Consider the following 23,604-nt stretch of genomic DNA (forward strand, 5'->3'; position numbering starts at 1 on the left):
AGGTGGTCAGGGAGGGGCAGGTGCCCTGACACAGTCCGGGCACAGACTGCGTTTACAGTCTTCACAGACGAGCCCTGGCGGAGGGGTCAGGATTGGACTTGGGGGAGGCCCCATGTGGGTTTGGGGAGTTGTATCCATCCACTTGGTAAACAGGTGAGTTGTCATGGTGCCTGGGGCTTGGAGAGGGGACAGAAATGGAGGGGAGAAAAACAGGGTGTGCTGTGCTCTTGAAGTAATCCTGTGGGGTGAGCGGAGATACTTGGAGGCTGGCTGTGCTCATGAAGTCGAATTTGATTCTGTATCAGTGGGAGGCCTTTGGAGGTGTTAAAGGAGGGAAGAGACCTGAGATCAGAACAGCTTTAAAGAGGTGGTTTCAGTGTGGTTAACATGGATTCTCTCCTGTTTTCTTCTTGCTGGGATTGTGAGGACTGTGTGGTACACACCTGCCTGATAGAGCCCTTCTGAGTTGCTTTTGACGTTCAAATGAGGCAGCATGATGTAATGGAGTCAGACTCCTGGTTCAAAACTCAGCTCCATAGCTCACTAGCTGTGTGACCTTGGGCAGCTTGCTTGACTTCCCTGTGCCTCAGTCTCTGTCAGTAAAATGGGGGTGAGCAATAGGACCTATTTCATAGGATGGTGTTTTCTAAATTTAATGCAATAGTACATGTAAACTACTTCAGGCAGGATCTGGGAAATAGTAAGTGTTTAAGGGACATTAGGTATTACTCTATGATGGAATGCCAATTTGTATTTATATTATCTTTCTTTACTTCAAAAAACTCAAAAATGCCACCGTGAGCTTAAGAGACCTTGACTCCTCAGAAGCTCTAGTTAACATGGAAAATACAGTTTATGAAAATTTAAATGTGAAAAGAAGGGGTGCAAGTCATCAAGGTTTGAAATCATTTTTTTAGATTTAGGGGTACAAATGCAGTTGTGTTACATGGATATATTGCTTAGTGATGAAGTGTAGGCTTTTACTTGAAGGGCACCCATCACTTGAATATTATACATTGTTGAAACAATAATTTTTCATATCTCTCACTTTCCATGAACTAGAGAACGCATCTTATGCAATAAAGCCCATCTTTGAATGTCTTTCATTTATGCTTTTCATCGCTTGCTAATGGTTAATGTTTTTTATTGGAAAAAAAAATTCTGCCTTTATTTTTGTTCCTTTGGGGGCTTGGTGGAGACAAGAATGGCCCCTGCACCTTTCCTTCTCAGCAGAGGTCTCTGTGTGCCTGCCAGCTGGAGGAGATGGAATGGATTACTGGCCGGATATTATTGAAATTTCTAGATGTTACCTCTCGAGTGCTGTAGTCCCACAGGGGAACAACTGCTGGGAATAACTGTCTTGCCTATTGTGCAAACATCTGTAAATGCACTGCCACAGCAATTACAGTGGCTCCCACCCAGCCAGAAACTGCAGAAATCAAATGCCCGATCTTGCAGTCGCACCTGTTCACACACACCTTGAGAGAGGGAGGCTTTTCAGAGCTCCTTGCCTGCTGTTTGGCGTTCCTTATCTTGGGAATGTATTTGTCCACTCTGTGAGCAATCCACGGTGATCTTGGGAGTCAGAGGTCAAAGGCAAAGGGATACTGACCTCCCATGCTGTTCCCCTGTCTTTCAGTCCTTCAAGAGCATGGGCGCTAAGAGGAGCCTCCTTGTGTACCAGGCTCACATCCTTGGATTTGTGATGTTGGCTCATGATGGTCATGGTCACTCAGACCCCACCAGGAGCTGCCAAATCTAAATGGAGTAGCTGTTGGTGACAGAAAGGTCTACCCTTCCCCTGGCCTGGAGGGCACTTTTTGATTTTGCCAGGAGATAAGTAGCTGAATAATATTTTATGGAAATCTCAGGAAATAATTAGAAATATGTGGAAAAGAAAAACAGGATTGATACATTCTTCATTAAAAACCTTATTTGGATGCCTTCCTTCTTCCATTTTCTACACACACACACACACACACACACACACACACACACACGCAGGATTTGAATGAACATTTGGAAAAATATCTTGAATCATCAGCCCCGAATCACCAGTGCCCACCCCTGAGCAATTTTACTGTTGAGCCACCACAGTAGCCAGGTCAGGGAGGGAGCCACATGTGTGGCAGAAGGAATGGCCACCAAGTGTTGTCCGCACAGGGCCGGCACCTGCAGGAGAGCAGAGACAGGAGAGAGCAAGGCCAGCTGCACTACAGGGAGATGTCTCTGCCTGCACTTTTTTTTTCTTTCTGGGATCTCCTCAGAATAATCTTTCTGTTCAGTTTCATTTTTAGATTTTAATACCAAATTCTTTTTGTTCTTCTGGATCCATGTATCTAATTGTAGCATGGAAAAGAACTTCACCTAGTTTATTTTTGTATCCTAATCTTTTTTAGTGTAGGTCGTGGATGAGAAAATCACAAAAAGTAAGTGTATGTTATCAGCCACGTGAGCTACTAGTGCTTATAAACACCCTTTATTTTAAAGACAATGTGAATTTTGTTATGTAAACATTTAAAAACCCAGGCCATCTTAACTGATGCCCAGCCCCAGAGGTGAGGTGGCATGTTCATGTTCGCAGGTGACGTATTATGAATGGAGTTCCATCTAAATCAGAGCAAACAGGATTCCATGGTCCACAGAGCTAGTAGGCAAGGTTAGACTAGTCAGGAGATTCAAAACAAACAAATCTTTGGCATTTCACAATTATAACTCCATAGGAGAGCACCTGATGGTTAGATTGGAAGGTGGAGCTGATGTCCTCAAGGCTATAGATAGGAGAGATCTGAAAACACACCAGACCAACCCCCACCCCAACCCAGTTCAGTCAGAGTCTCTTGCGTTAGGACATGAGAATTTTTTTAATCTCCACAGTAATGTTAATAAACAGCTAGAGTTGAGAACCAGTCCCTTCCATAGAGAACAGTCCCTGGGAAGCTAGGATTGCACGGTGGTTACCTAGGGTGATGGATTGAGCTAAGCTGGAAGCAGAGCCTTGGACAGGGAAACCGAGAGGAGTTACCTGTATAGTGCTTGGGAACAGCACTACACAGATCACTCCAAAGCTGTGCTTTGAGGAAAGAGTGATAATCATGCTCCTTCTGAAGAAATCCTTGCAGAATGTGTCACCTTTCCATGAATAGAAGAAGAGGAAAAACTGTGTTTTCAAGTTTCTCCAGATAATCTTAGAAATATAAGTTGAGAAAGGGAATCATACAAACATTACATCTTAGTATTACTTAGTACCTCTTATGTGTTTAATATAACACTGTCATAATAATATCGTTTACACACACGCATACAGACTTACCATCCATTCATTGATTCACTGGGCTCCTGCATCATGCCGGGCATTTCCTAGGGCACTAAGAAAACAGCAGCAAACGAAGAAGGCTGAGTTCTCCTCCAAGGGGGTCTTACACTGAGCAATCCCAGGATGTCGGCTGGCAGGAAGGGGGAGTGAGGAGTATGTTGGAGGCAGACACTCTAGCCTAGAGTGTCTCTGAGAAACCCCTGTTGGGACCCTGAGAAGGGAGGTGGCTTTTCTCTTCCTGCAGGCACAAGCTACCATGATGCTGGGACCTCTGATTCATCCATTAGAGCCATTGTCATCAGAACTATTTCTGGAAGTTTCTGAGTAGGTGGCACAGGCCTGTGTACCTAGCTTTGATTCAGGGGTCACATTGGCCTGTTTGCGCAAAGATGGACTCGGTGCTTTTTTTTCCCTTGTGAATAAGTAACAAGCCGTTAAGTACACAATGAATGTACCTCTCTGCAAGCCAGAACTGTAGTGATTGATGGAATCCGATGTTTACTTGTCCCCTCTGTAACCTTAGATTAAAGTCACTGAAATATTCAGCCTCTACATCAGGAGAATGGCACGCACATGCCAAGGGACGTGGCAAAATGACTGGTGGAGCTTTGTGGGAGGTGGCGTGCACTTCCCCAAAGGGATTAGATGCAGAGACATCAGGAAACCAAGTCAACTTTTATGGAGAGGGTAACAGTGTAGTCAGAAGCAGCAAGGGAGAAATGATAGGAATTTGTGTTGTGGAGGGAAGGAAAGGAGGCCTGGACAGGGAGGAAGGAAAAGAAAAATTACACAAGAACAGATTGCTTATTGGTCAAGAGGGATGAGGAGTGACTGAAGGGCCACTTGGGTGTGTCACTGCTGTTCAGTGTCCAGGCCACAGCAAAAGGACAGCCATTAATAAACATCTTTAAATGCACATTGTTTTCCTTCTGTTGTTTTGCTGTCTATAAAATGCCTGGGTATACGTTAATTCCAAGAATCCTCAAAATAACCTTGAGAGGTGTTACTGTGATCAGTATATAAAGAAAAAAGACACTGAAACTCATAGAGGTGAAGTAACTTGCCCCAAATCACACAGCCAGTTAAAAGGCAGAAGCAAATCTCAAATTCAAATATTTGAGCTCCAGCTCTGGCAATCTGAAATGTCAAGATACTGTAGTGCAGTTGGGTTCTGGTCCTGGATGTGCCTGAACATTTGTATGATTTCACATATAGCGTGTGAGTCTCCAAGCTTTGAAGTTGCATTTCTCTCATTTCCTTGCCTCTCTACATTTCTTAGAAAGATTTCTGCTGTTACATTTATATCCTCAAGTACACATGGGCCTAAATTCAAGTTTGGGGTTTTTTAAAATCTGGATTAAAAGAAATTTTAAATTCCAGCTTACTGGACCTGATTCTATCTGTAGCACTGGCCTTTTGTAATATATATTTTCCCTCTTTTTTTCCACACCATAAAAAAGAGCTTTTTAATGCTCAGGTCCCAAGAGCTAAGGAGTAGATGGCTGTTCACGTTCTGCCAGGAATCTTTATGTTCAGTGAGAGGAAGTGCCACTGCTTAAAACCCTTAACTTCTCTCCCTTACTATAGAAAGTCAGGTGGAAACAAATGAATTAATTTGACAGATAGCACAGAATAAGAAAAATATTAGAAACAAGAAGAGGCCATTTTTCCTATAGAGGCTCATTTCATTCTATATACCACTTCCCTGGGATATCTGCCAATTGTTAGCAGAAAGAGTAATGTTATCTATTTTTAAAATTTCACTCTTGAGAACTATGGAGATAAATAGATAAATGATGGAGAAATAACTTTCTTTTACAGTAGTAGTTTAAGAGGGGTAAAAAGAGCTCAAATGCAGGTATTTGATGACATGAGAAATTCAGCCATGAATGAGAAGTTTGATATTTCTATAGGTGCAGTTTTAGAAAGAGTTTCTTTTTGCATTGACACTAGAGGCCTGTGACCAACTAAAAAGTGAGGGAAACTGCATGTGGATATTAATAGATTTATTTGCAAACCCCGGAAATTTTCCAGTTGAAACTTACAACAACAACAAAAAGTCCCTGTTGTGTTTTGCTGCAGGGCCAATGCAGGAGACCATCTATGACTTCTGGAGGATGGTGTGGCACGAAAACACTGCAAGCATCATCATGGTGACCAATCTTGTGGAAGTGGGAAGGGTGAGTGGACCATCTGCTGCAAATGGCCATTTTGTTCCTCACGTAGTTGGTAACAGAAAGTAAGGCATGAGGCAAGCTTTTGAAGTATTATGTGTACTCCCAAAAACATTAACTACTACAACTCCTCCTATTGCTTGCTGCACTTGCTTAAAAAGCATCAGTAAACATAGCCTGAATTGCTTTCATTTGTTGCGATAGCAACAGACGGGAAAGGCACTCAAGAATTAAAAGCAGTTGTTATCGGGCTATATTGAGTGCACAAAAATACCTCTAAGCATGAATGCTGATTGTTGAGTGTCAAAACTCAATGGGTGCTGCATTAGACATGACTATATTCCAAAACTCAAGAAAATTGGCTCTAAAAACAGTGCGCAGCTCTGGATTCAGTCCTTAGATTAGAATTCCAGCATCTTCTCTTAATTGGCCTTTCCTGGGTCTCGGCTTCCAAACCTGTAGAATAGAAAGCATAATCTTTCCGAAGGTCTTGTGCTACCTTCTCAGTAGTAACTGCTTATGAGCACTACTTTTATTTAACCAGGAAACTTTTACATAGTTGTAATCTCAGTAGTGGTATGCTGTAGGATTATTTCCAACGTGAAATTTTAAAATGAGCAAACACACAGAGTACAGTTGCCTTATTTACATTAGGTTGAATTCCATGGTTGTGCTAACTGAAGAGAAATTGGCCTCATGAGATTTGCCCTCAGTAAAAGCAGCCTAGAGGTTATCCTAGAATTGAAATAATGGGACAGGAGCCATAAAAAGGTTATCTCTTAAGATTCTCAGGTTTCCATCATTCTCAGCAAACTGACACAAGAACAGAAAATCAAACACCACATGTTCTCACTCATGAGTGGGTGTTGAACAATGAGAACACATGGACACGGGGAAGGGAACATCACACACCGGGGCCTGTTGCGGGGTGGTGGGGCTAGGGGAGGGACAGCAGGGAGTGGGAGGATTGGGGAGGGATAACATTAGGAGAAATACCTAATGTAGATGACAGGGATGGATGCAGCAAACTAACATAGCATGTATATACTATGTAAAAATCTTGCACAATCTGCACATGTACCCCAGAACTTAAAGTATGATAAAAGAAAATTCTCAGGTTTCAGGAGGCACAAACCAGGAAGGAGAAACACATTATAATTCTCTCATAATGAGAATATTCAGTAAGTAGGAAATACATACAATTCTAACAAAAATGGCACATTAACCTGAAAATCTTCCTACAAACACCTAGAAATTCTAGATAAAAATATAAATGAGTGTTTTAATTTGTTTATATGTATATCACATGAGTATGTAAATAAATTTTTTTTAATGTTTAGATTAGCCTTTAATAAAGACAGCAGCACTATAGTCCAGAAATAAAGTGAGGACTAGAGATCCTAGAGATCATAGCGCTTGCATGCACCCGTAGGCGGCTGGGCAGGAGGATCTATGTGAGTCTTGGGGGAGGGTGGGTAGCGTCAGTCTTTGTGATCTTGGATCTTGGGTTTTAAAGCCCACTGAGGGCAGGAAATAATGTGAACATGTACAGTGCTATGAATTTGGATGTCGACTGCCACGTAAAACCAAAACCCACAAAGAGTAGACCCTTGGAGAAAGGGCAAACTGGGGAGGTGGGGGGAGGAGGAGGGATGAGGGAGAAGAGAGAAGAGCACCCGCCAGCCCAGGGAATTGACAAGGAAGTTACTCCATCTTCACTTAGGTAGTATCTGTGGGGGTGAGCACTTCCAGCAACTCCAGGGCCAAAGTAAACACTTAATAAAATTAGAAAATACTTATAACTGTGAATCAGAAAGTATCATTATAGAATTAAAGTTGTCAGATGCAAATAAAATGGTACCAGAAAAGGAAATACAAGTTTTTCAATGTTGTTATTAGAAAAGAAGAAAGACCAACTAAGCATCTAATTCAAGAAGACAGATGAACAGAACAAAACCAGAGAAAGAAAACAGGAAATAGTAAACATGAATAGAAATTTATTAACTAAAAACCATAGAAGCAATAATAAAGGTCAACAAAATAAAAAGCTGGTTTTGTGAAAAGGTTAATAAAATAGACCTCTGACAAGAGATAGAACTCAAAGGAGAAAAACCACATATAGCCAATAGCAGGAATAGGATAGAGATTTTTTACTGCAATACAGTAATATGAATATATTTACAATACAATATTATGAATTATTTGATGAGTTAGGTAATTTTCTAGAAAAATATGACTGTCCAAAACTGGCTCAAAAAAAAACAGAAATTCTGACTAGATAATAATTATTTTAAAATTGAATTCTGGTTAAAAATTGACCCATGAAAATGTGCCAGACTCAAGTATATTTATAGGTACTAAATATTCAAGCAACAGATGATTCAAATGTTGTAAATTGTATAAATATATAAAATTGTATAAATACATACAAATATATAAATTATATAAATCTTGTAAAAACTAACAGAAGAGAAAAGAGAGCTTGCTCCCCCATTTCATCCTAAGAGGCTAGTGTAACCTCAATATCAAAACCAGACAAGACTATAGGAAAAGGTAAAATTATAGGGGACACACATAGAAGAGATGAATAGACTGACAGGTCAAAAAGGCCAGATGTAAGACACCAAAAGCACAACATACTAAGGAATAGGATAGGAAAATGTACGATAGTAGGATTTATATAAAATTGTAAGTCAAAAGATATAATAAGTGACCAGACAAGTGGGGAGGTACTATGGGGCTACTATGTAAAATTTAAAAACTTCCAGAGCAATATTGTATGTACTAAAAGTATAAAACCCATTTCTTTCTTTCAGTGTTGTCTCTGCTGGGTGCCAGCATGGGAACACAGGTGAGCTGGCATGGAGCCGGCTATGGCAGGGAGGGCCACTTCCCGAACTAGTCCAGGATGCCAGGCCTCTCTTCCCATGGACCTCTCTCTGGGAAGAGGGAACTAGCAGTACTGTGTGTTCACTGGCTTGGGCTGCCATAACCAAATACCACAAGCCAGCAGGCTTACACAACAGACGTTTACTCTCTTCCTATTTCAGAGGCTGCAAAGTCCCAATCTGAGTCTGGCAGGATTCTGTATCTGGTGCAGGCCCTCTTCCTGGCTTTCATGTGGCCACCTTCTCCCTGCGACCTCACCTGTCAGAGAGAGTGCAAGCTCCCTGGTGTCTCTTCTTACAAGGACACGAATCCTGTTGGGTGAGGGCCCCACCTTAATGACCTCATTTAATCATCATGATTTCCTTGGAGGCCCATCTCCAAAAACAGTCACATTTGGGGGTTAGGGCTTCACCATATGAGTTTTGGGGGTATACAGATATTCAGTCCATAACAGCCTGCTTAATGCGTAAAGATTTAATGAGTTTCCACATATCCGGAGCGTAGAGAAGTTCTTGCCCATTCCGAGGACTCAATAATACAGCCACCAAAAAACCTAAGACCAAAGAAAAAGACACTTTTTTTCCGCATACCAAATTTACCTACTTTTACTATGAAAACATTAATGACTATTGAAAACAAAAAGCCAACTCCACCAGAAAGCAAGCTGCTTGAAGGGAAGAGACGGCCTTGCTCAGCGGCCTCTCCCTCCAGGCTCAGGGCCCTGAGCAAATGCCCAGCAAAGTGAATAAAGAGAATACCTCACCATAGTGTCAAGGGGCACACCACAGCCACCTCACGTAGCCTAAATGTTTCATTCTCTTTCATGTGCTTGTATTTCTTCCCTGAAAGGTATGCTCCAGTCTCACTCCTTCATTCACTTCACACATCCTTCCTGACCAGCCACATGTGATGGGGAGAAAGAGGTGCCTAGAGCCCACTCTTGGGTGCCTTCCCTTCACAATCCCTGCACTCCCAGAAAGCTGTGCACCCACACACACGTTAAATATTTGCGCTGGAGCTCGCTTACAAGACAGTCCTAAGTAAATTACTTTGAAAAGTAGATAATTGTTAAGTAACTGTTACTGGAGTTTTAAAAGTAAAGGCACATGTATTTTTTGCTTAATTGAAATTCCAAAGCACACCGTGTCTGGACTTAGTGGCTTAAGAGGCTAAGCTGATTTCATGTGATACACCGTTTTACTTTAAAGAAAGATGAGGACAGCATACTCTTTGGTTGAAACGTCAAAAGAAGATTGTGCTGTAAAATTACTACAGCAAAAAGTAATAATAACACACCAAAGCCCACTGTGTCTGCGACGTGGCACGTTTTGCAGGTTTCATTCAGAGCAACCTGGGTTTAGAAAAGGAATAAAAATGCCATGCCGTGGTGGCTGCTGTTCCTTCGATCAGGCACTTGGACCCGTCAAGTTGAGGGTAGTCACTGTTGATTTTTATGACTGCAACTATTCCTTCTGACAAATAACCATGGAAATTTTGTTTCCAACAAGGTGTGGCCAAAGGTGGTGGTGGTAACTAGGTTTCTGGTTTACCCATAAATCTGTCTGTAGATTTAAAGTAACTCAACCATTTTAGGTCTGGTAAGCTTATTAAAAAAAGAAATCCTTTCAAATCCTTAGCAGGTTTGTGGGGACATGGGTAGGCTCTGAAGAGGCTTCACCTCGTTGCCATCAGCCCCTTGGATGGGCCTGACATCAGTTAGTAATGAAATTATGGCCTGTCCTTGAAATGTCTGGCGTGATTTTGGGGTTTTGACAAGAGATCATATTCCCTCGTGGGAAAAGCTCTCTCCTTGTTCCAGGCTGTTTCCCATTGTTAATCCTGCACTTTTGTTTACAGATAGCTCCTCCATTTTCCTTGCTTAAAAACAACAACAAACCACCCAAGAAATCAAAATGACATGGTTTTTAAGGGCAATAGCTACCTACTTAACATGTGTACTGCACATGGTGCGTCCTTCATGAATTAAGCATGAGCTAGGCGGATGTGTGTTTGTTTACACAGACTTGCTGCTGATTCATTAAGGCAGAGCTGGGGACCTGCTTCCCCCCATTTTGCCCTGAAGCGCTCTGCATTAGGCGGCCCTAATTGCTGGTGCTGGAGCCGCAGGGAGACCTTCCCTGTCCCAGCACCTGGTGCAAAAGACACAGATGCTGCACTTCCCTCCAGCGGGGTCCCCAGTACATCTGCCAGGACCTGTCATTATCTACGACTTCCTTGTCACCACCGTGCCTCCCCTTTTAGCCCCTGTGTTCTGGGAAGGGACCCTTGTCAATTTTCCTGGCACCTGACGATAGCTGCACACCTGGCATCGAAATGGTGCTGGAACGTGTTGTGATTATTTTCCTCTTTAATGAACCCACCTGAGGGTATTTAGTTTTTTTACTCCAGTCGCTGGTTTCCCAGGCATTCCCATTTATACCGTTTGTGTGGAGATTCAAAAACTCTGTTGTGGTGTTGAGCTACTCCATCTGCCAGAAGTCTTATAACCAAATCTGCAGGACTCCCAAAGGAGGCTTTTGCACCGGTAATTTAAGCTAATGATTTCTAAACATATTTAGTCAGTTTTATGAAGACCTCATTAGAATGTGACTGTTTATTAAAAATCCAAATGAAGTCTCACAGTCATTTAGGAAAATTATTGTTGAGTCACTGTAAATAGTTCTGATAACAGATGATAAAATGTTTTGGAGCTGTGAGAAGTGGGGACCGGAGCTGTGGACCTCTATCACAGTAGGGGTTGGGAAGAAACCACCTGCATGGACTCTTGCATATTATCTACCCAAGGAGCCTGCCCTGAAATTCCTTTCACAATACTCCTCACCAAAAGAGTCATGAAAGGAAAAGTTTACGATGAACACTAGACGTCAGAACTAACAACTTCCTAATTCACATGCAAGGAAGGTATATTAAGATTCCAAGCACCCCTCTCACATCCAGAAAAAAACACCTTTTCTGCAAGAGCAACCAGAACCAGGATCAATGAAGAAGCAAGAAAGAGGCAAGGTTGCCCTTTTATAAAAAGCGTGAAAATACTGGTTAATTACAAGAATAAAAATATTAGTAATCATTTTTACTACAAAATCTCTTGAGTTATTCCCAGACATCAAACTCATAAGAAAGGGAAGAGGGAAATTGTTCTTATAAATATTGCTGACAGTTTTCCGTCTTGAGTGCTCACTGTTACTTTCATAGATCCTTTTTCATAAACTGGTATTTAAGATTGATATTTTGTGACCTGTGTAATTACAGTCTTAGCCTTTGAATAATTGATGCTCATTCAACAAACACTCCTCATCTTGATCTTCTGTCATCCTTTCACCTGTCATAGGGATGAAGCTGACATAAGCTTACCTCCCTCCTGTGTGTTACACCTGGGCATTTAACTGCTCATTGGCCATCTCTACCTCTGTGTCCCACAACTGGCACAAACCAACCACCTCAGAAACTCAGCTCGTCCATTCATCTTCAGACTCCTGGTCCTCACTACCTCTTCTTATCATGCAGGCTTGAAAACAAACTTCATTTTGTACTCAGCCCAATCCAGTGCCAAGCCATAAAAACGCCACGTGAACAGCACACCTGCCTCCTGTTTCCATGGTGCCTGCCCTGCAGCTTGGGAATTCACAGTCTTTGATATCAGCCCCGGCAGCAGCGTCCACACTGGTCACCCCAGCATCCGCACTGGTCACCTTGTGCTGTTGTGGTCTCAGAGACCAGAATGGATGCCCATCGTTAACTAAGACAGAAAGGTTAAGGAAACAGAGTTACCTAGAGGTTGAGCGTTCAGGGCCTGACATGGCAAATCCTCTAAATTCCTATGGCCAAACTCCCTACCAGTAGGAGTTATAGCTCTGAGTCACAACCCAGACCACTGCAACTCTGATTGGACAGAGGACCAGCCTTGCAAGCACTATTACCTGATAAGCAGCTGCAGACCTCAAGCCCGTTTCAGCAGCTCATAGAGGCTGCACATAACACCCAAACTGGACACTTCCCATAAATTCCCAACACCTCTGCCCAAACTTAACCAAGAATGGATATCTCTTTCCAGCCTACCCCCTCACACCCCCAAATAAAAGCACGTGTAAGGAGAGGCAATGTGATTAATCTTGGACATGCTGAGTTTAAGAAGCTGCATGAGCAATAATGTCATGCTTTCCAGAAAGCTCAAGAGAGATGAGAGCTGAAGACACAGAAATAAACTATGAAATGTTAGAGTCCCCCTTTATTCACAAGCATCTACTGTGTGTTAGGCTTTGGGCTGCACTGGGGATATCAAGATGAAAAGGCATGGCAAAAACTACTCGACAAAAAAGCAAACAAAGAAAAAGTATAATGCGGCCTGGCACAGTGGCTCACGCCTGTAATCCTAGCACTTTGGGAGGCCAAGGTGGGTGGATCGCCTGAGGTCAGAAATTCAAGGCCAGCCTGGCCAACATGGTGAAATCCCATGTCTACTAAAAATATAAAAAATTAGCTGGGCATGGTGGCAGGCAGCTATAATCCCAGCTACTCGAGAGGCGGAGGCAGGAGAATCACTTGAACCTGGGAGGCAGAGGTTGCAGTGAGCCAAGATGGCACCCATTGCACTCCAGCCTGGGCAACAAAAGTGAAACTCTGTCTCAAAGAAAAAAAAAGTATAATGCAAAGTGATAACCACTGTAACAGAACAGCGTTCTTGGGAGAAAGTGGAGAGAAAAAAGAGGACTCACAACAGAACAATGGAGAATATCTGTATCTAGGGGGCAGTCGGGAAGAACAGCTGGATGGAGTCTGCAGAAGAAATAAGATGAGAACAAAGAGACCAGGGTCATGAGAATGAAGAGAAGACAGCATTTCAACAGGAAGGGGACAGCGACCAGGTCACGAGCTACAGAAAGGCCAGGTAAACAGGAATCCAAGAGCAAGGTAGAGAGAAAGAATGTATGGAGCCAGACCTTCAGCTAAATATTTCACAAGCCCTGTTGCTCTTATCACAGCTATCCTCTGAGTACATATAAAGGTTCCTGTTTTCAAATTAAGTACCTAAGGCTAGGTGTGGTTAAATAATTTGGCCAAGGGCATAGAGCTAGAATGGAAACTTCTGTCTGTCCAGTTCCGAAGCCCATGCTGTCTTCCCCATTTCACAGTGCCCCTCCTTAGCGCTGGAGAGGTCTTTGGTATGTACCGAGTTCCCATGGGGTGATAGAACCAGGAAACCAGCAGCAGTGGAACAGTGGCTAAGTGTGCAGCAAAAAGGCAACTGTAGCTCGTTCTTGGAGCAGCGAGTCACAGGAGAGATGGAGCAGCGCCTAGAAGGGAACAGGGTCTAGACAGTGATTATAATGATTGGGAGTGTGTGTTTAGTGATAGAGTAGACAGAAGAGTCACTGGGCATCTGAAAAGATGTCACTGCAATCTCAAACTAAATGTACAAGTAAAGAAAGGGGAAAAGTGACAGAGGAAAATTACAGACAAGACAGAAGGGGATGCCTTCAGTTCGCAAGCATATGCTGCATTCATACCACTCAATGTGGAGTCACAGAAAGCCGGGGCTGCTAAGACAAATTAAGCATGTCCCTGTACACATGGAGGGGGTGTCAAGCAAAGGGATGAAATTCTGTGATCGAGGTTTCATAGCATGCTGTGGAAGTTCATGAAAAAGGCATCTTATCCAGCTGCGGAGTTGAGGTTGGAGGGGTTTGTCAATAAATGCTTCTCAGAGCAAGTGGTGCCTGGTGCTGAGTGCAGGAAGTTGGAGAGCAATTGGAAATTAATTGGCAAATGAGGGAGGGAGGGAAGGTGTTCCAGGCAGAGGCAACCACAGGACCCTGGAGGGAAGCTGCAACGATTCAGTATGAACCAGGGGAGATGGGGGTGGGGGTTATGGGGAGAACTGAGGCCTTGTCGTGGACATACCATATCAGGAACTGGGCTTCAGCTCATGAACAACAGAAAGTCCCAAAGGATTTGGATGCTGAAGTGACAAGGGGAAAGGGCCACACTGGAGATACTGCAGAGACAGAGTGGGTCATCCAAAGGCAGAACAATCACCATTGGGCTAAACAAGGAAAAGGTTACTGGCAATCTTTTGCCTCAGTGGTTTCAGAGCAATGGCCTATCAGAGTTCTTTGATTGCATGCAACAGAAATCACTTCTGGCTGATTTCAGCAAAAGGAATAAGAATATTAGAAGCTCAAAATGTTGATGTGAACAGTAAGGCTTGCAAAAGGCAGGAAAGAAGGCAACAGCTCCAGAGGGCCAGTGAGCCAGTTGGGTCTCACAGCCAGAGTCTGATCAAGGCACTGAGGCTAAGACGATGAGCCCTCTGGTCTTTTGTCCATCTGCTCAGGATTCTAATAACAAGGATAGAAACTCTGACTCTCAAAGGTTCATATGCTCATCCCTCACTGTCCAGGTCCTCTAATTGACAAGCCACCCCATAGGGAAGAAGTAATTCCCCAAAAGGAAGTCAAGGATCCATTAGGAAGGATGAATGGATGAAATGGATGTTGACAGACCAAATGATGCGTTCAGTACAAATGGCAAGCACTGAAGCCAGCCTGCAGCACTGAGGCAAGAGTAGGAAATGAGGACGCACAGACTGAGTGTAGACTTGTCGGAGTGTAGACTTACCTGTGCAGGGAAAAGAGAGGAGTGCAGCTGTAAACAGAGGAGCATTTCCTATCAAAGGATATTTATAAGGCAAAAGACCTTTGACAACACTTATGTGTTAAGGAAAAGAATCAGGAGAGAGGGAGAGACTGATCTTGGGAAGTGGACGGCTGACAGTGTTTGCCAGGGAGCCAGGAGGGAAGGGACCCTGAGCGCAGGTCTTCCACTCAGCCTTACAAGGGATGACATCTTTTCCTCTGAGCCTGCGGAGCAGAGACAGGCGTGGACACACTTAAAAGAAATTGAACCAAACAGAAACACACTGGGAAGGCACCCTCTCCTGGTAACACTGGTTTTCCCAGTGTGGTAAGGAGCAAGGCCATGGGCTGAGATGCTGGAGGAAAAGGGAAGTAGCTATTTTAGGGATGCATCAGGGACATGGGTGAAGGGGTTCACCTGGAGCAGGAGAGGCCTCTTCTGTGGGAGAAGGCAAGCGAGACTCCAGTTGGTGGCCATAGGACACAAGTAGGTGGAATCCCAGGACAGCCAATGGCCAGAGTCCTCCAGGCACTACTAGCAGCAGGGGAATGTGACTCAAAGGAGAACAGGGTGTTGTGAGCATTTCTAGGTGAACTGAAAACCAACGCATTCTTACCCCACACCTTTTTGCAAACTTGGAATGAAGGGAATTATCCAAATGAACTCTAAAATTCCATGTGTATATGAAGGATATTTTCCTGTTTGCTACTTACGTTTTGGTGAAGGGATCCATTTGAATAACAAAAGCATCTGTCATCCAGATCTGGTGAATCCACATGCTTCCAGAGCTCTTGATGCTTCCTGTCCTCTCTGAATACCACCAACAGCATAAAACGATCGAGTGTGGATTGTTAAAGGGGAATGATTCAGGACAAAGACATGAGGACTGTCACTTCCTTAGGAGAGAGCCCTCCACTCCTGTGTCCTCTGCACTGTTTCACATGAATTGTGTAGAGGATCTGGAACGAAATGTCGCGGTGTGATTAGGCACCAGTGAGACACATTCCGTCAGTGATCGATCTGTATTTTACTTTATGCAGACCGTAAAAGATATTCAGTCTCTTCTCTAATTTATAGACCTTCTTTTAAAAATAATCTAATCTAACTATAGTAAACTAAGATTTTTGAAGTAATATATTCTTTTCAGAAGCTCTCAAAATTGCTTATAGCAATCCCCCAATTTATCAACTACCCGGTGAGCACATTTCTGTGTTGCTTTTTTTTCTTCTTTTATTGCATTTTAGGTTTTGGGGTACATGTGAAGAACATGCAAGACTGTTGCATAGGTACACACATGGCAGTGTGATTTGCTGCCTTCCTCCCCTTCACCTATATCTGGCGTTTCTCCCCATGCTATCTCTCCCTACCTCCCCACCCCCCATCCCTCCCCCATTTTCCCCCAACAGACCCCAGTGTGTAGTGCTCCCCTCCCTGTGTCCATGTGTTCTCATTGTTCAACACCACCTATGAGTGAGAACAAGCGGTGTTTGATTTTCTGCTCGTCAGTTTGCTGAGAATTATGGTTTCCAGGTTCATCCATGTCCCTACAAAGGACACAAATTCATTGTTTTTGATGGCTGCATAATATTCCATGGTGTATATGTACCACATTTTCCCTGTCCAGTCTATCATTGATGGGCATTTGGGTTGGTTCCAGGTCTTTGCTATTGTAAACAGTGCTGCAATGAACATTCGTGTGCGTGTGTCCTTATAGTAGAACGATTTATAATCCTTTGGATATATACCCAGTAATAGGATTGCTGGCTCAAATGGAATTTCTATTTCTAGGTCCTTGAGGAATCGCCACACTGTCTTCCACAATGGTTGAACTAATTTACACTCCCACCAACAGTGTGAAAGTGTTCCTATTTCTCCACATCCTCTCCAACATCTGTTGTCTCCAGATTTTTTAATGATCGCCATTCTAACTGGCGTGAGATGGTATCTCAATGTAGTTTTCATTTGCGTTTCTCTGATGACCAGTGAGGATGATCATTTTTTCATGTTTGTTGGCCTCATGTATGTCTTCTTTTGTAAAGTATCTGTTCATATCCTTTGCCCACTTTTGAATGGGCTTGTTTTTTTCTTGTAGATCTGTTTTAGTTCTTTGTCAATTCTGGATATCAGCCTTTTGTCAGATGGGTAGACTGTGAAAATTTTTTCCCATTCTGTTGGTTGCCGATTCACACTAATGACTGTTTCTTTTGCCGTGCAGAAGCTGTGGAGTTTGATTAGGTCCCATTTGTCTATTTTGGCTTTTGATGCCAGTGCTTTTGGTGTTTTGCTCATGAAGTCCTTGCCTACACCTACGTCCTGAATGGTTTTGCCTAGATTTTCTTCTAGGGTTTTTATGGTGTCAGGTCTTATGTTTAAGTCTTTAATCCACCTGGAGTTAATTTTAGTGTAAGGTGTCAGGAAGGGGTCCAGTTTCTGCTTTCTGCACATGGCTAGCCAGTTTTCCCAACACCATTTATTAAACAGGGAATCCTTTCCCCATTGGTTGTTTTTGTCAGGTTTGTCAATGATCAGATGGTTGTAGATATGTTGTGTTGCCTCTGAGGCCTCTGTTCTGTTCCATTGGTCTATATCTCTGTTTTGATACCAGTACCATGCTGTTTTGATTACTGTAGCCTTGTAGTATAGTTTGAAGTCCGGTAGTGTGATGCCTCCTGCTTTGTTCTTTTTGCTTAGAATTGACTTGGCTATGAGTGCTCTCTTTTGGTTCCATATGAAGTTTAAGGTGTTTTTTTTCCAGTTCTGTGAAGAAGGTCATTGGTAGCTTGATGGGAATGCGTTGAATCTGTAAATTACTCTGGGCAGTATGGCCATTTTCACGATATTGATTCTTCCTAACCATGAACATGGAATGTTTCTCCATCTGTTTGTGTCCTGTCTTATTTCGTTGAGCAGTGGCTTGTAGTTCTCCTTGAAGAGGTCCTTTACGTTCCTCGTTAGTTGTATTCGTAGGTATTTTATTCTCTTTGTAGTAATTGTGAATGGCAGTTCGTTCTTGATTTGGCTCTCTTTAAGTCTGTTACTGGTGTATAGGAATGCATGTGATTTTTGCACATTGATTTTGTATCCTGAGACTTTGCTGAAGTTGCTTATCAGTTTCAGGAGATTTTGGGCTGAGACGATGGGGTCTTCTAGATATACAATCATGTCGTCTGCAGATAGAGACAATTTGACTTCCTCCTTTCCTATTAAAATACCCTTAATTTCTTTTTCTTGCCTGATTGCTCTGGCTAGAACTTCCAGTACTATATTGAATAGAAGTGGTGAGAGAGGGCATCCTTGTCTAGTGCCAGATTTCAAAGGGAATGCTTCCAGTTTTTGCCCTTTCAGTATGATATTGGCTGTTGGTTTGTCGTAAATAGCTTTTATTATTTTGAGATACGTTCCGTCAATACCTAGTTTATTGAGGGTTTTTAGCATAAAGGGCTGTTGAATTTTGTCAAAGGCCTTCTCTGCATCAATTGAGATAATAATGTGGTTTTTGTCTTTGGTTCCGTTTATGTGGTGAATTACGTTTATAGACTTGCGTATGTTGAACCAGCCTTGCATCCCCGGGATGAAGCCTATTTTATCATGGTGGATACGCTTTTTGATGTGCTGTTGCAATCGGCTTGCCAGTATTTTAATTGAAGATTTTTGCATCTATATTCATCATGGATATTGGCCTGAAGTGTCTTTTCTTGTTGAGTCTCTGCCAGGTTTTGGTATCAGGATGATGTTGGTCTTATAAAATGATTTGGGAAGGATTCCCTCTTTTTGGATTTTATGGAATAGTTTCAGAAGGAATGGTCCCAGCTCCTCTTTGTATGTCTGGTAGAATTCGGCTGTGAACCCATCTGGACCTGGGCGTTTTTTGGGTGGTAGGTTCTTCATTGCTGCCTCAACTTCAGACCTTGTTATTGTTCTATTCAGGGTTTCAGCTTCTTCCTGGTTTAGGCTTGGGAGGAGGCAAGTGTCCAGGAATTTATCCATTTCTTCCAGGTTTAGTTGTTTGTAATAATCTCTGATGATGGTTTGAATTTCTGTGGAATCTGTGGTGATATCCCATTTATCATTTTTTTATTGCATCAATTTGGTTATTCCCTCTTTTCTTTTTTATTAATCTGGCTAGTGGTCTATTTTGTTGATCTTTTCAACAAACCAGCTCCTGGATTTATTGATTTTTTGAAGGGTTTTTTGTGTCTCTATCTCCTTCAGTTCTGCTCTGATCTTAGTTACTTCTTGTCTTCTGCTAGGTTTTGAGTTTTTTTGATCTTGCTCCTCTAGCTCTTTCAATTTTGATGCTAGGGTTTCAATTTTAGATCTCTCCTTGCTTCTCATGTGGGCACTTATTGCTATATATTTTCCTCTAGAGACTGCTTTAAATGTGTCCCAGAGATTCTGGTATGTTGTGTCTTCGTTCTCATTGGTTACGAAGAACATCTTTATTTCTGCCTTCATTTCATTGTTTATCCAGTCAACATTCAAGAGCCAGTTGTTCAGTTTCCATGAAGCGGTTCTGAGTTAGTTTCTGAATTCTAAGTTCTAACTTGATTGCACTGTGGTCTGAGAGACTATTTGTTATGATTTCCGTTCTTTTGCACTTGCTGATTAGTGATTTATTTCCAATTATGTAGTCAATTTTAGAGTAGGTGTGATGTGGTGCTGAGAAGAATGTATATTCTGTGTATTTGGGGTGGAGAGTTCTGTAAATGTCTGTTAGGTTTGCTTGGTCCAGGTCTGAGTTCAGGTCCTGGATATCCTTGTTAATTTTCTGTCTGGTTGATCTGTCTAATATTGACAATGGGGTGCTAAAGTCTCCCACTATTATTGTGTGGGAGTCGAAGCCTCTTTGTAAGTCATTAATAACTTGCCTTATGTATCTGGGTGCTCCTGTATTGGATGTGTATATATTTAGGATCGTTAGCTCTTCTTGTTGCATTGATCCTTTTACCATTATGTAATGTCCTTTTGTCTCTTTTGAACTTTGTTGCTTTAAAGTCTATTTTATCAGAGATGAGAATTGCAACTCCTGCATTTTTTTTGCTCTCCTTTTGCTTGGTAAATCTTCCTCCATCCCTTTATTTTGAGCCTTTGTGTATCCTTGCATGTGAGATGGGTTTCCTGGATACAGCACACTGATGGATTTGGCTTTTTATCCAATTTGCCAGTCTGTGTCTTTTGATTGGGGCATTTAGCCCATTTACATTTAGGGATAATATTGTTATGTGTGAATTTGATTCTGACATTTTGATGCTAGCTGGCTGTTTTGTTCGTTAGTTGATGCAGATTCTTGATTGTGTTGATGCTCTTTACTATTTGGTATGTTTTTGGAGTGGCTGGTACTGGTCATTCCTTTATATGTGTAGAGCCTCTTTCAGGAGCTCCTGTAAAGCAGGTCTGGTGGTGATCAAATCTCTGAGTACTTGCTTGTTCACAAAGGATTTTATTTTTCCTTCACTTATGAAGCTTAGTTTGGCTGGATAGGAGATTCTGGGTTGAAAGTTCTTTTCTTTAAGGATGTTGAATATTGGCCCCCACTCTCTTCTGGCTTGTAGGGTTTCTGCTGAGAGAACTGCTGTGAGTCTGATGGACTTCCCTTTGTGTGTAACCCGACCTTTCTCTCTGGCTGCCGTTAGCATTTTCTCCTTCATTTCAACCCTGGTGAATCTGATGATTATGTGCCTTGGGGTTGCTCTTCTTGACGAATATCTTTGTGGTGTTCTCTATATTTCCTGGACTTGAATATTAGCCTGCCTTGCTAGGTTGGGGAAGTTTTCCTGGATAATATCCTGAAGAGTATTTTCCAGCTTGGATTCATTCTCTTTCTCACATTCAGGTACACCTATCAAACGTAGATTAGGTCTTTTTGCATAGTCCCACATTTCTTGGAGACTTTGTTCATTCCTTTTTACCCTTTTTTCTCTATTCTTGCCTTCTCGTTTTATTTCATTGAGTTGATCTTCGACCTCTGATATCCTTTCTTCTTCTGGGTCAATTCGGCTGTTGAAGCTTGTGCATGCTTCGCGAAGTTCTCATGTTGTGTTTTTCAGCTCCATCAATTCACTTATATTCCTCTCTATGTTGTCCGTTCTCATTAGCATTTCGTCAAATCTTTTTTCAAGTTTTTAGTTTCTTTGCATTGGGTTAGAACATGTTCTTTTAGCTCACTGTAGTTTCTTATTACCCACCTTCTGAAGCCTGATTCTGTCATTTCATCACACTCCTTCACCATCCAGCCTTGTTCCCTTGCTGGTGAGGAGTTGTGATCCCTTTTAGGAGGAGAGGTGTTCTGGTTTCAGGTGTTTTCATCCTTTTTGTGCTGGTTTCTTCCCATCTTTGTGGGTTTATCCACCTGTTGTCTTTGTAGTTGCTGACTTTCAGATTGGGTCTCTGAGTGAACTTCCAGTTTGTGGATGCTGAAGTTACTTCTTTTTCTTAGCTCTCCTTCTAACAGTCTGGCCCCTCTGCTGTAGGACTGCTGAGGTCCACTCCAGGCCCTGCTTGCCTGGGGATCACCTGCAGCAGCTGCAGAACAGTAATGGTTGCTACCAGTTTCTTCTTCTGCTATCTTTGTCCCAGAAGGATGTCTGCCACATGTCAGTCTGTTCTCTCCTTTATGAGGTGACTCTTTGGATATATGGGGGCCAGGGAGCTGCTTGAGGAGACAGTCTGTCCTTTATTGTAGCTCAAGTCCTGAGCTGTGAGCTCCATTGTTCATTCAGAGTTGCTGGGCAGGTACGTTTAGGTCTGCTGCAGCAGAACTCATAAACTCCTTTTTTTTTTTTTTTTTTTTCTCCCAGGTGCTCTGTCCCAGGGAGTTAGGGCTTTATTTGTGAGTTTCTGTTGTGCTGCTGCCTTTTTTTTTTCTTTCAGGGCTGCCCTGCCCAGCAAGGAGGCAGCCTAGTCACTGTCTGCCTGCAGAGGCTTTGCTGAGCTTCTGTGGGCTCTGCCCAGCTGCCGTGTGATCTTCCCTGCAGTCCTGTTTATATGGATGTAGTTAGAACTGCCTTGGCAATGGTGGCCCGCCTCTTTTATGGCGGACTCTCTCTGTAATGGCAGGTTGCCTCAGCAATGGAGGGCTGCCTCAGCGATGGTCAGACTGCCTCCGTATTGGTGGAGTGTCTCAGTAATGGCGGACGCCCCTCCCCCACAGAGCTGGACCATCCCGGGTTCAGCTGTGCTTGCTGTGAAATTCTCAACCCAGAGCATTTTCAATTACTGTTTTTTTTTTTGGGTTGGGGGGGTGGGACCAGCTGAGCCTGATCACCTGGATCCCTGACTCAGAGTCTTTTTTTGTTGTTGTTGTTGAACGGTCGATCTCTCCCAGTGTTCCAGTCGCCTGTTGAAAAGGCACCGGGATCTCCTTGCCGACTCACTGAGCCGGCTGAAACAGCAGTGCTGAGATTCCTGGCGTTTTTTTTGCCTAGGAATCTCCTGGCCTGGCTCGGTATTTCAGATGAATGGGCGACTCTTCCATCTCAGGGCTCCAATCGCCAGCTAAGAGGGCACCTGGACCAGTGTTTACCCGCGCGGGCCGAAACAGCCGTGCTGGCAACCCATGGGGCTCCTCCGCCTGGGAATCTCCTGGTCTGTGGGCAATAAAAATCCGTCTAGAAATGCGGTGTCCACTCACCCTTTGCACTTTCACTGGGAGCTGCAATCCTGAGCTGTTCCTAGTCGGCCATCTTCCTCTCAACCCTACATTTCTGTGTTTCTACCCAGTGATCAGCAGAGCCGCAGCTGGTTCCTGCCTACAGGAGGGAGGGAGTCCTTGGAGAGAATGTGGCTTCTTTGGAGGACTCTCACGATCATTTAATGAAGATATCAACGCACACTCCATTGTGTTCTGTATAATTGCAAGTGTGACTGTTACCTCTGGAAGGTCCCCTTATGCACAGAAATGGCTATTTTACTCAAAGTGTTTAATCAATAGAGAATCATTTCATGTCCATCAATTCAATTTGGACAGCAAATCCATTTAATTAAAGATAAACCGTGGTATAAAAAGGAGAAGTGGCCGGGCGCGGTGGCTCAAGCCTGTAATCCCAGCACTTTGGGAGGCCGAGGCGGGTGGATCACGAGGTCAAGAGATCGAGACCATCCTGGTCAACATGGTGAAACCCCGTCTCTACTAAAAGTACAAAAAATTAGCTGGGCATGGTGGCGCGTGCCTGTAATCCCAGCTACTCAGGAGGCTGAGGCAGGAGAATTGCCTGAACCCAGGAGGCAGAGGTTGCGGTGAGCCGAGATCGCGCCATTGCACTCCAGCCTGGGTAACATGAGCGAAACTCCGTCAAAAAAAAAAAAAAAAAAAAAAAAAGGAGATGCAAAAACCTATACAATTATAAAACAGGTTCATTTAAGCAGGAAACACTTATTTGACTACAAATTGGGTAATGATTTTGAAAAATATGAGACTAAAAGAAAACACATACACTCAGACTAAAGCAAGGAGAAAACCATGTAACTTTTTTCTCCAATCGTATTGAAGGCTTATTAAATATTTTAAATTAAATACTAAGTTCTGCATTTTGTAACAGAGTAATGAGGTTTCTTATATAAAACTTCATATCA

The 23,604-nt window shown here is 42.9% G+C and overlaps 1 protein-coding gene across 16 annotated transcripts in view; it reads left to right on the forward strand.

The window, feature by feature from the left end:
* PTPRM (protein tyrosine phosphatase receptor type M) overlaps positions 1–23,604 on the forward strand; it is an 816,519-nt gene that overhangs the window by 744,776 nt on the left and 48,139 nt on the right. For all 16 annotated transcript variants that reach the window (XM_032293498.1, XM_032293499.1, XM_032293487.1 and 13 more), the window contains one exon: positions 5,399–5,496. In XM_032293498.1, the coding sequence (XP_032149389.1) occupies positions 5,399–5,496 (98 nt within the window). The remainder of the gene's footprint in view (positions 1–5,398; positions 5,497–23,604) is intronic.

Source organism: Sapajus apella, unplaced genomic scaffold (assembly GCF_009761245.1).
Source record: "Sapajus apella isolate SASKATOON/1434 unplaced genomic scaffold, GSC_monkey_1.0 scaffold29, whole genome shotgun sequence".
Lineage (NCBI taxonomy): Eukaryota > Metazoa > Chordata > Mammalia > Primates > Cebidae > Sapajus > Sapajus apella.